This window comes from Oculina patagonica, chromosome 6 (assembly GCF_052425735.1).
Source record: "Oculina patagonica isolate OP01 chromosome 6, crgOcupat, whole genome shotgun sequence".
Lineage (NCBI taxonomy): Eukaryota > Metazoa > Cnidaria > Anthozoa > Scleractinia > Oculinidae > Oculina > Oculina patagonica.
In genome coordinates this window covers 26,788,472-26,801,047 of record NC_135763.1, presented here as the reverse complement: position 1 = coordinate 26,801,047, position 12,576 = coordinate 26,788,472, and the positions used below count along the sequence as shown (strand labels likewise).

The window sequence follows — 12,576 nt, the reverse complement described above, 5'->3', positions numbered from 1 at the left end:
GTCATTGTGATTACTTTAACTGCACATTTCAAGAGAAATTTCAATACATTTTGCGAAAAAGTACATCAAATTTCCTGAGTAATAAGTGATCAGATTATCAGAAATCTCAATCATTGCCTCAAAATTACTACATGAATGTTTTCAATGAACTATGTATGACATCAATACCAGTTACAAAATGCTACTGTCAAGCCACACCAATTTTCTACTGAAAAATATAACATGGTTGATATATACATATACTTTCCAAACATTTCACTTGCTTAGGACTTCTACTGTAAAATTTCATGATCTTCAAATTTGGGTTTACCACAAGGTTCCCAAAAGTGTGATAATTTACATTCTTTTGTGCGCATATACTGTACATGGACTATCCAATCAAGTCGTACATACATGCAGGGTTGCAAATAACAGTCGGTCATCGGACATTGGCCGACCAAAATTTGCTCATGTCCGACGAAATCCCAAGTGTGGTCGGACATGATGTCCGGATAATTTTTTGATTGTAAATCATTTTACGGCAACGATAAATAGAAATCTGTCCGACCACAATTTTGTTTTGTCCGACCAAGATGGTGTCTTAGTATGACATATGTCCTTTCAAGTGAAAAAAACTATTTGCAGCCCTGTACATGTATATATATATAATATATTTAGCATAACCCAGTGGCTGACTATTGGGAAACTTGCAATCTGATTGGCTACACAGGCACCGACTATCGTTCGATAGATGGCTCTCTAAGTGCACGCACAGCCAAAAAAGATTACATTACAGCCAAAATATATTAAACAAAACCCTCAATAAATCAGTTTTATCAATATTCTATATTTAATAGATAAGCCACTGGGTTATACTAAAACATTTAGATGGCTTGCTCTCGGTTTTGATTGACTTTGCTAGTCGACGAGGGACTATCAGCTGTTATAGTTCACCACTAAATTTTCTCCGATTCTGATTGGTTTAAATTGAACACGTGACGCGATAGTGCCCGTCCGCCGGAGGGCACTATCAGCCCATAGTGCCCTCCCGAGCGCAGGGGTTTCATTAAGTTTTGAAGTAGGAGGGTTCTTTTGATAGAGTAAGCGGGCACCCCACCTACACGAGGGCCGAAGGCCCGAGCCGCTAGGGGGGTCTGGGGGCATGCCCCCCGAAATTTTAAAATAACTCTCAATCATCCATTCGAGGTGGAATTAACATTCTACTCCTCATTTCCCTAAAATTATGGGCTTTTACCCACTACACATATATACTTACTTCCACAACCTTAGAGATTTATTAAATTACATATTGACCTTTCACACCTCACCTTTTATGTTAGATAAGCTTATTAGGTAGTTAAAATTTTTTTAAAGTGTATATCGTCTAACTCGCATTGCTTCTCAGGATCCACAATAACAAGAAGAGCCGGTCTTTGATTATTTATATTTTATCATCCTCACAAGAGGCCTGATAGTCGGGAAGTAAAACGGCGAATCGGTGGCGAACAATTTTCAAAGGCGGTTTTCCCGGTTCTATTTTTACCTACACTTTTTTATATACGCCATGTTTTTGTTTTGTTCGGCCTTTTCTCTTTCTCCTAGAGGTCCTGGTTACTACTTTGATTCGTGGCGTGCGTTTCGCGGGAACGCGATGCGATCAATTTGAAATTATTCTTGAGGAAACCCTCGGTAATCCGGACACAAGAATATTAATTATGAAAAAGGACTGTGATGCAATTCCTGGTTAGACTCTGCTATCAATGTAGGAGAATGGTGAAAAGATGTTTCGGTTAGTCTGACTTTTGATAGATCTTGTATTTCTACTTGAGACCTCATTTTCGCGAAGGCGGGTACTGTACTTAGAGTAGACGGGTGCCGGTACCCGGGTCCCGGCTTCTAATAAAACCCCTGCGAGCGCACCCGTGCCTTTTTTTGTAAACAAGCGTGCCTGCAGACAAAAAAACCCAACCAAATTCACTGCATTTAGTGGGTTTCTCGTCTGGTTTTGTTTCGTTTGTTAAATTTCGGCTTTCAATTGAGTTTTTATCCTGAAAAGTGAAAATAATTCACGATGCTTGTTTTTGTATGTGCGCACGGAAGAAAATTTAGTGGTGAACAATAAAGATAATAGAGTGTTTCTGTCTCGGAACTATCGGTCTGATAGTTGCCCCTTGGAAATTTGATGTTCTTAAAACTAGCATATTTGCCCTCGAAGCTTCGCTTCTCGGGCTAATATTTGTTTTAAGAACAACAAATTTCCACGGGGCAACTATCAGCCGATAGTTCCTCGACAGAAACACTCTATTGTTTAAATAGAAACCTTGAGCTTGCCATCTAATTGTTAAATATTCTTCAACTTCTGATTGGGTAGTCTGCAAGCACGAAACAATGTGAATTAATAAATGGTCACACTTTAGAGTGCATTGCTGTAAAAGTATACAATGTACTTGTATTAGCTGGTTAGCTACAGGTTTTGCCCACTACTTATAAAAAACTGTGTTTCTTTTTCTACTGAAACCTATTTATCACTAAGCATGCTTGAATAATTAATACCATCAATTCAATGTGAGGGTACGTTTACAATAAGGAATCAGTCGTTGCAATGTCTTACTTTGTTTTCAAAGTCAAGAATCCCTTGTCCACATGCCAGGACCACTCCACTGGCCATCAGCAATTCCAATTACAGACCTCCAAGATACTGTGTTTCTTGCACCTCTACCACGAGACTCACGGACAAAAACATGTTGACATCGGTGACTCTCGATGAAGAAATACACAACAACTGTCTTGTTTATATAATCAATGTCTTGTACATGACCATACCAGACATCACTGGGACCTTCACCCTGAATAAGCAACATATCACCCTTAACTGGATATACAGGCACAATAGGTACATCTGCATGCAGGAAATGATTCCATGGACGCATATAGTCCACAACAGTCATTAAATCATTGCCATAGTCATATAACAGAGCTTTTCTCAAGATGTTCTCTGTCAGAAAAAAAGTGACTTCATTTGATGGATTTTTCCCAACCTTGGGGAAACCAGTCCAGTAGTTGCGAGAAATCTGACCATCTGCATCTTGATGGAATGGGTACAAGTAGCCCTTTCCTAATATCTTGCATAAGTCATTCCCGCAGTTAACTGATAGCAATGTTTCAATCTTTACTACAGTCTCCTGACCATTCTTTGCAAGTAGAAAGCAATCACCACTAGAACACATTGTACCATCATATCCAACATTGTTCAAAAAACATCTTTTTGAAAATAAAGCTGAAGATGATACCAGGTCCATTGGAACAGCCAATTCTCTTGAAATTTTTAACTGATCATCTCTCTGTAGAGGTCTGACATTTGTTATGGAGCCAATCAGGAAAGCCTGTCTTGGTGCTGAGTCTTCACTGGCAATCTTCCTCCCTGTCTCAACTGAGCTTACAACACCCTGATTTGAGAAAAAGAAAGTCTCCTCAGACTCAATTGTGAAGGTTGAAGATTAAAAAAGTAAAAACTCTCAGTTATACCAGGGCCGCAAAGTGGCCTGCCAGTATAATTGAAATTACCGGTTCGTATAAACAAATGTAGGGAGAAATTTATGAGTTTCCCACCCCTCAACCTAGCACCATTATATCTTGTGCCCAACAGGCATTGTGGGGTTACGCCATTTCTTTTTCCTGCCCCTGGTGGGGACAGGCTATTGTATGTGTTTTATGGTTGGAAGCACAAATAAGTGGCATTCTACCTGATGTTTTCTCATATATTTCGAACAGAGTTTGTGTAATATAATTCAGCGAACTAGGTACAAGCACTTCTATTTAACCTCTTCATATTCTCATTAATTTTTTTCGAATATTTGTTTCAGGTCTGTTTATTTAGCTTCTGAATTAAATGAATTTATACCTACATGTACAATGCAATGCAGCTGAAAAGTTCCTTAATGAATAGATGCTATTTTTATGCAATGCACAAAATGTATGTTTTTATTATTCACAGGGATGAAGATTAAAGCCAGCAGCCAGGGAAAATATAAGACTGTATGTGTTACAACCACTTTCCTGACTGAGTCAGAAAAATGACATTTCTAAATGTGATTTGCATGTACATTGTAACTAAATCCTGCCCAACAAGTACCCACTTGTGCCCCCAAACCCAGCTTGTTTAAAAAATAAATCACAACCACATTCCTGACCCATTATCCTGGGTACCAGAGGTTTGTTCTAGTGTTTCAAATGTAAGTGTTGAACAGAAACCCATGTGTACAATAACATTATAATAATCAAACCTTGTGATATCATACATGTAATTTTCCCAGGCTTCTCATATTTTGTCATGAAGAATAACGGTGACTTTCAGTTCTGCTTTGAAATGAGAAAGTATTTTGGGGGGGAAAATGGGAATGTTTGGCTCAACATCTACATGTAGGACACCACAGTTTATTGATTTTGTTCTTAAATACATGTACATGTAATATATTTAAGAGGGAATTTAAAATAAAATTATTTATGAATGTAATAAATTCTATATTACAATGTACTTAAAATCTCACCTGTGAAACATCATGCTTGCCAAGCTCACTGGTCACTCCTTTACCTCCAAGAGATTTCAGAAATTCTCTTCGTGCCTCAGAACTTGCAAAGGTCCGTTCAATCCCTTTGCAGTTGTGTGACTTTTTAACATAATGTTTTACCGCTCTTTCAAACACTGCACACCAATAATTGTCACAAGCAGCAAAGTTAATAATGTCTTCATGAATGTGTAACAAATTATGCAAAGAAATGGTGCACATTTGCAGCCCTTGTAACTCTTCAACAAGTATGTTCAGTCTCCATGCTAATTTTAAATGACTATTTATCATTTCATCAGTCCAGCCCTGCCTACCACTGTAAAAGTGCAATTCTGTCAGCCTGGACACCAGTGTTTGAATTTGAAACTCTTCGTCATCCTTAAATTTGTCTTCAAATATACAAGTTGTCATGGGAAAAGAGAACTTTTGAAGCCCCTCTGCTTTCCAGTGACCAATCCCTTTGCACTCCTTTCCAACCGGTCTTGGGAGTCTGCCATCTTTTAACTCTTTGCTCCAAGGAAAATCTTTTATTTGTTTGTCAAGGTATTCTGTGTCTACCATTTCAAGTTCCAGCAGTCTGGTCAGTTGGTTTTTAACAACATTTAAAGGGATGGTGTGATAAACATCATAAACCATATCTCTTATGACATCAAATTTATAAAGAGGATATAAAACCTTGTGAAGCAACGATACACCGGTGAAACCAAGTTTTGATGACATTGCTTTTCTTACACTTGTTCTTGTCTCATTTTCAATGTCATAGAGGTTTTCCAACTCTTGTTCAATTTGCCTCTTTTCCCATGGGTGGCGAAAGTAATATCTGTTGTTGCCATAATAGTAATGATTGTTAGAAGAATTTTCTAGTTGTTGTCCCTGTAATTTCTCTCTCCTACATCCACATTTTCCTTGATTTAGAAACTTGCCAACTTCACACTGCCCTGGGTGGTCTCCTGTCCAACATAAAAGCAACAACCGGATATTTTCAATTTCAGAAGAATGGAATTCGTCACTTGTAAACTGTAGGGGATAAGGAATGTTATAACCAGAAATAAATCCTTTAGAAAGATCGTCCATTAGTGGTTTGAGAAAAGGATCTAAATACTCTGGTAAATCCTTTGGGAGGTCAGAGCAAGGGACAAAGCCGACCACATAAACTTCCTCAACATGGCACCTGTCACTTTTTTTCATGTTAGCAATGGAGACTTCAAAGGAGCCACATCCTCTGAAACTTGTTCCAAATGGTTGCCATCCATCCCAATGGGCTATAAGTGCCCCCCCCCCCCCCCCCCCCCACAGCGGTTCCTCCCAAGTTAAGAGAGCACATTGTTTCAGTTTTGAACCAGTTTTTAACTTTATTCTCTAAGCCGAGATAGTAGTACTTCAGATAGCCTTTATTTCCACAGTGAGTACAGCGGGCATCCTTCTGATCCATGACACTGTAATTCCCACTATACACAAATTTGGTATGTGTTTTATTATTCCTCGTAATCACTTTTTCACTGCGACAAAAACATATGAAGTATTCCTTAGCATCTTCAAAACCTTCACTCCTTAATAAAAGTTGAACATCATTCCAATTTTTCGGCCACATTGTACTTAGAACATCAAGGTCAACATTTTCATCAATTAAAGTGAACAGCATTGTTTTCCCATAGTTCAAGATTTCCTCAAAAGTTTTAATTGATGACCCACTTTCATCCATAACTTTCAGAGCGTCAAGAACTGCTGTTAGGATCACTTTCTTGAGAGGGTTTTGAGGTTCCATACTTTGTAGACCAGGAGGATCCTCAAATTCAAAGTCTGAACTGATAGAAGTAACAACTTCGCTTTCATCGGATCCATCGCTAAAATTCGCTTCAACTTCAGCTGGTTCCGGATTGGGATGAGTAGCGGTCGATGTTTCACGGAAGGAAACTGTGCTGTCACTTTCAACTTCAGTAGTGAGCCACTGTTGTTCTCGCCAGTGTCGTAATTCTGTGTTTCTATCCGTTGCACTTCCACGGCATTGAAAACAAGGACAGTGAACATGCCTGTATGTTCTTGCGCTACAACTACAGGTGGAGATTTCTTCTCTCGACCAGCTTTCCATCTCGAACAGTCCTCCATTTTGTTTAAGCGACACGGTTACTCAGCGAAAACGTTTACCCATGTTCCTCGCGGCAATGAAATCACTATCCAATCAAAGAAGCTATTGTATTTTGTCAAATGCACGTGACGAGACGTGTGCATTCACGGACCAATAAAACTATCCGATTTATCGAGTGAGGCCAAAAGAGCGGGAAACATCCGGGAAACAAACACTTTATTTTCCTCATTTATCTTGACTGCCATTGCTGTTGCTTCGTTTCGAAGACTAAGTTAATTTTAACTGAAGGCCGGGACTGAAGGGTATGGCAGAATCCGCGCATCAGCAGTCCACCTGCCGAACAAGAACAGGAGAAGAACATCATGGAACGTGTTACGACACTTTTTGGTGTAGAAGTCGCGAAACGCTTTGAAGGTAAGAATTAATTCAGAAGCGGAACACGCGCGCAGCTGGATGAAATAGAAAACACTAATAGAAAACGCTAACGAAGGCGCTGCCACTGGTTTAATACGGTAAATTACTTAGTAGTTCGAACTAGCTTGAACTCCATCACACCTAATAACTTTGATGGGGAACGTGTAGTATCATTTCATTTCATTCGTCTGTAAATTTTCCTGTTGACACTCGGCACTGCCGCCGCGTTGCATGTACAAGACAAAAATATGGAAAATAAAAAAATACGATTACAAGTTTCCTACCATGGCTACATCCCCCAAATTTCAGCAGTAGAATCTTTTACTTGATATCGTAAGTTTTTAATTCACAGAAATTGCAGAAATTAAAATTTACGTAAATATTTGTCTTTTTTGACATCGAACTTCTCCGAAGCTTAAGAAGAAGCATTTGGCGCGCAAATGCTCGAAGGCAGTTTTTCCTTGTATCTCGTGCATGTTGATTTCGCTTGGATTCATGTTGATTTCGCTTGCAACCCAAGTCGAGTTTCATTTTAGGAATGTACATGTAGAAGAACGGGTTGTAGGGTATTCTTTTTTCATTTTTATTTCAATACTTTTATTCTTTAATATTTTGCTGTCTGGTTCACGTTTTGATTCCATTGTGAGCTTTTTCGCGCGAAATACTGCTATAAAGCTCCACATACAGACTTTTACTTTAGAAATTAATTGCTTAGAGTTTGGTTACAAATGTTTCACTGTTTACTTTCATATCTAGAAGAGGAGATAACAAGCTACCCTATTATTGCTGACTTGTTGAAGAAAGATGCTGACGCAGGAATTTTTAAGAACCTTGGTCTGAAATATGGAGCTGCAGTGCGCTTCAAACACGAGTTTTTAAAAGTGCTTCCTACTGATTTAGTGGGCAGATCACCAGTTACAAGTCCTCGTTTAAAACCAACTATGGGTGCTATGTCAGGATTTGACCCTGAAATGAAGAGACAGTATTTGTCAAAGTATGACTAATGTGATTGTACACTTTGTGATAGTTTGTGATAGCTAGCACTTTCCTTTGTGATGCCTGTTAATGTTTCCATTTTATAGTAGAATTATTTCTGTTTCAGAAATGGGCCCCAGGGGTTGTGAAAGGGGGCAAAGTTTACATCGGCTAAACCTATTAAGGGTTCAGGTGACCAGGCAAATTGACTAGCTGTGAAACGATTTTGCTAGGTTATGCATGGTTTAATTCCTACTGTTACCATCCGCCACCCCTAGGCACAAAGATAGAGGCAATTTCCACACTCGTATGGCTAATACAAAGGTCAAGAAACATTCATTGACTTGTTTTTGTTTCTTGCCTGCATTTCTTTGACTTTTAATGCTCCTATCTTGTGTTTTTTTACAAAAAAAGGTCTTAACTTACAAATTGAAGGGATTTCCCAGCATTGAAGTCTGCTAGAACTTACATTTTAAAAGTTCAATGCCAATTTTTGCCCATAAAATTCCTTGCATGGCTAATGACTAGATACTTTAATCCCCTAACTCTGGGACAAGACTACTTTTTTTGTGGTTGTCATCTACCCAGAAACTTTTGTTTTGTATTATTTTTCATGATGTGCGCCCAAGAGAAGTACAACATTCAGTTCTAAATTTCCACCCTTGGGCTGTAATGGCGAACTTTGTCCCAGGAGTTGCCTGGAGAGGGGAAGGGGCAGTAGAAATTGAACCATGCATTAGTTTGAGCATCATAACCAAGTTTCCTATGAAATACACTATATTCAGTTCAAAAATTTTTGCCCACCTATGAAAATTTCCAGTTCAAACTCTTATATGAAAACCCTTGAGTTGGCAAGGATGAGAGACAATAATGGTGTATTTACTAAATAATAGATGCATGGATATTAAAAAGCAGCCAGTGAGCCACACATTACAATACAAATTTACGCACTCTCCACAGCTCTCACTCAGTGAGTTAATTAAAAGCTGCAGGTTTATTTTGTTTGGAGCAGGAGATGCATTTTCATATGTAGAGTTTAAGCCACTTAATATTGCAATGTAGCAATTATTTCAGAAATTAATGGAACTGATCAAATGAAACCTTAATTATTATGCAGGCGCAAGAGGGTTGGTATCCTAGCCAGTGAACATTGGAGAGGAGATTTACCAAAGTTTAACACTCCTGAAAAGAAAGCTGGATTAAATACATTTGCATCACAAATTGAAGCAGAATGTGGCATGCCAGAAATTGGCTTCACCAGCGAGGGAATCGCCCAACATATCCAGGATTTTTTCAATGAGCAACGGAGATACAAAAAACGGAACAATGAACAACAGGTATATACAGTATGCTTTCTAATTTTTTTTTATTTTTAATTAAAGATTAAATTGTGGGAGTTCAAACAGTGTCTGCTTGGTACATGTTTGACTGTAGTAAGTTAAATACAGTTGAGGTTCTGCTGGTAAACAACTCCCAGCAAAGACTCAGTAGCTGTTATAGTTGGATGCTTGGCCTTTGTGGCAGTTCACTGTCCACTGAACAAAGACATCTTGTTACGTGTATTAAATTATACCATAAGGTTTTAATAACCACTAGCTCCTAACAAGGAAAAGTTGAAGTTAGGGTAACCTCTTTATTCATATGGCAATTGGTTCTATTTTATTGTTTTCAAATGATATTATATATTAATATCAATATCTTTATTGTTATGCTAAAAGTGAATTAATAACATTTTGATTTCCCCTTTTTTAGATTGTAAACGATGGACAAGATTCAAAAGACATTGCACCTGCAGCTAAAAGTTCAAAGGTGATATTCTTTTGTTTACTTTTGTGAGCACACACAAGGGGGCACGTGCTTGTGCTTGAAAGTACGTATGTACTGTACCAAAATCTGGTCGTCTGACTTTGATTGAAATTCGTGATACTTAATACCCAAGGAAGTGTCTCTACAAATTTTGCTTGATCTATGATGTGTTCTGTTTATTGGAAGGTTTCAACTACTGAGAAAAATGAAACCAATCACAGGGTGAATGATTGTATTGGTGTAACAAATCCTATTGTGTGTTAATGTATATGTTAGAATTAGAAATATTATTAGGGGAACGACATAAATCCCATGTTATTTTCCTTTATTCATCTTGACAATCGCCCTTGGAATCGCTAGTTCATCAGTGTACAGTTACCCTTACACGGAGTGCACTTAGTAGAGTCCTTCAATTTGAAAGCAACTTCACTGTGCATTCATTCTTGGTGGCTGTATTCATTCATAGTCTGTGAAAAGCAAAGCATCTTCAACACCACCAAGCAAGAAATTTAAAGCTACCAAGGAGAAAATCTCAACCTCACCTGAACAGGTTAGTTGCTCCCATGGTTTGTGTTAGTCTTCATCTTTCTGTAATGTTTCTTGTTAAATTTATTATGACAGGCTCACATGTAGTTCCCCCTGAGATAACATTATTGATAGACATCCCGGCCCTTTCAGCAGTTAGCTGTTTTATTAAGCGCACACTTATCTACTACTAATAAAGGTTCTGGAATGAAACAGTATATGCATATATATGCATTTACATGAAATTGTTCTTCATTTTGTAGGGTTGCATTATTATAGGCTATATATGGGAGTATCCCCCCCTCTAGGCATTATTGATATTCTACCTTTTCATGTATTGGTGTTAGTAGTAAGAAGTATGTGTCAACAACTTAGTTGTTTTCATTGTCTTGATTAGGATATCGATCCTGACCTATTATCAGAAAGTGGGGAATCCTTGTCAACTTTCTCTGTTAGCGATAGTGAATCTGAGGGCTCAAGTGGCCAAGGCAGTGAGAGTGGTGTTCAAGACACATCGACTGCTGAAGTAACTTCTGCAAAAGACAGTGGGACTGGTCATCAAGACACAGTGAATGTCAAAGTTCCTTCCTCAACTGCATCATTACAACTTATCATCAAAGCTGTTTTTGGCGTTGTTTTAACCAGAGAACAAGTCATAACCACATTGAAATCAACGTTTGGGGTAAAGAAAAGTCAACTGACAAGTCTCACCCCAAGTCAGCTGTTTTCAGTTCTTGTCAAGAAACTTATAAAGCATAACTATGCAACATTAAATGGCAACATAAACAACTTGCAACGAGACAATGTGAAAGTTCTCAAAAAAATTGATGCTTAGACATAAAAAGTAAGCTGACAAGTGAGCTGTTGACAGTTGTTATCAAGAAACTTAACATTTTTAGTATGCAATAATTCTAAATTGCAATGTGTTGAAACTTCAAAGAAATGATAAGAATGTTTGCAAATTCAGGTTCATATTGATTCAGGTTGAAAATTCAGGTTCAAATTCAAAGTTCAAATTCAGGTTGAGCATGCCAGTCTGTTAATGTTAATATGTTGTGGTTTTGTATGAAGCAAATGTAGTTGACCTGTTGACAGTTCTTCTTAAGTACAAATTTATTATGTACACACTTCAAAGAGATTATGTGAAAGTTAACATTGCATGCCAAATTTATTACATGGTACATGCATGTATGTACATGTACAATTAATTATTGCACTGCAATAAATTCCATCAACTGAGATGATTATAGTCCCATTTTAGAGTTCACACTAGGTTTATAAAATACCATTCCTGGGGTTATACTGGGACAACATAATTCCATTCTTGGGGATAGACTGGGTCAATATAATCCCATTCTTGGAGTTAGACTAGGTCAATATAATCCCATTCTTGGGGTTAAACTGGGTCAATATAATCCCATTCTTGGTGTTAAACTGGGTCAATATAATCCCATTCTTGGGGTTATATTGGGCCAATATAATCCCATTCTTGGGGTTATATTGGGCCAATATAATCTCATTCTTGGGGTTATACTGGGCCAATATAATCCCATTCTTGAGATTATACTGGGTCAATATAATCCCATTCTTGGGGTTGTATTGGGTCAATATAATCCCATTCTTGGGGTTAAACTGGGTCAATATAATCCCATTATTGGGGTTATACTGGGTCAATGTAATCCCATTCCTGGGGTTATATTGGGACAACTAAATCCCATTCTTGGGGATAGACTGGGTCAATATAATCCCATTCTTGGGGATAGACTGGGTCAATATAATCCCATTCTTGGGGTTATGTTGGGTTTCATTAAACCCATGCTTGGTTTTGGTAGAACTTTCCCAGTTTGGGAAAATCCCACCAAGATCCCAAGTAAAACCCACAAATTTACCATCTTTAACCCATTCTGGAAAATTGGAAAGTTTCCTGTGTTATCGATTAAAAACTACCTTACGATGACTCAACCGTGCGTCGATGAAACGTTACCTGAAAATGGCGGCCGAATATTTCAAATCCGTTGCCGAGTAGGCCCGGAACGAATCACGTGGTCTGTAAAAATTAATAATTGAAAGCAGACTTCCAGTCGCGCCAGGTCGCGCCCGACTTTCTGCAATTCTATCGGGTTTCGCTTATGAACGAAGCATTCCCACGGTTGAAAAATTCTTGGATTGCAAGCAAAAGGTTCCTTTAGACAAAACACTGGGATTCCAAACAGAAGGCTCTTTAGA

General features: G+C 38.2%; 3 protein-coding genes and 1 pseudogene across 4 annotated transcripts in view; 3 read left to right on the top strand and 1 right to left on the bottom strand.

The window, feature by feature from the left end:
* Positions 1-12,576, top strand: part of LOC144658220 (uncharacterized) — a 77,612-nt gene that overhangs the window by 28,370 nt on the left and 36,666 nt on the right. The window lies entirely within an intron of this gene.
* LOC144658160 (uncharacterized) overlaps positions 1-12,576 on the top strand; it is a 36,153-nt pseudogene that overhangs the window by 14,186 nt on the left and 9,391 nt on the right. The gene's annotated exons all lie outside the window — the stretch shown is intronic.
* On the bottom strand, positions 1,927-6,650 carry LOC144656386 (uncharacterized). The gene is made up of 3 exons (XM_078516608.1): positions 5,867-6,650; positions 4,527-5,805; positions 1,927-3,425 (listed from the first exon to the last, which is right to left on the bottom strand). Exons 1-3 carry the CDS (start codon positions 6,631-6,633, stop codon positions 2,604-2,606), a joined length of 2,868 nt encoding a protein of 955 aa, XP_078372734.1. The 5' UTR covers positions 6,634-6,650; the 3' UTR covers positions 1,927-2,603.
* LOC144658230 (uncharacterized) lies at positions 6,931-12,162 on the top strand. The gene is made up of 6 exons (XM_078518622.1): positions 6,931-7,044; positions 7,801-8,038; positions 9,137-9,356; positions 9,772-9,828; positions 10,292-10,375; positions 10,748-12,162. The coding sequence occupies exons 1-6, from the start codon at positions 6,993-6,995 to the stop codon at positions 11,183-11,185; spliced, it is 1,089 nt and encodes a 362-aa protein (XP_078374748.1). The 5' UTR covers positions 6,931-6,992; the 3' UTR covers positions 11,186-12,162.

Bases quoted from the DNA above. Each gene is read 5' to 3' on its own strand.
- LOC144658230 (XM_078518622.1), top strand. From the start codon at position 6,993: ATGGAACGTGTTACGACACTTTTTGGTGTAGAAGTCGCGAAACGCTTT. The intron at 7,045-7,800 runs GTAAGAATTAAT...TTTCATATCTAG, and splicing joins AGTCGCGAAACGCTTTGAAG to AAGAGGAGATAACAAGCTAC. The intron at 10,376-10,747 runs GTTAGTTGCTCC...TGTCTTGATTAG, and splicing joins TCTCAACCTCACCTGAACAG to GATATCGATCCTGACCTATT.
- LOC144656386 (XM_078516608.1), bottom strand. From the start codon at position 6,633: ATGGAAAGCTGGTCGAGAGAAGAAATCTCCACCTGTAGTTGTAGCGCA. The intron at 5,806-5,866 runs GTGCTCTCTTAA...GGCACTTATAGC, and splicing joins TGGTTCAAAACTGAAACAAT to CCATTGGGATGGATGGCAAC. The intron at 3,426-4,526 runs GTGAGATTTTAA...TTCTCAAATCAG, and splicing joins GCAAGCATGATGTTTCACAG to GGTGTTGTAAGCTCAGTTGA.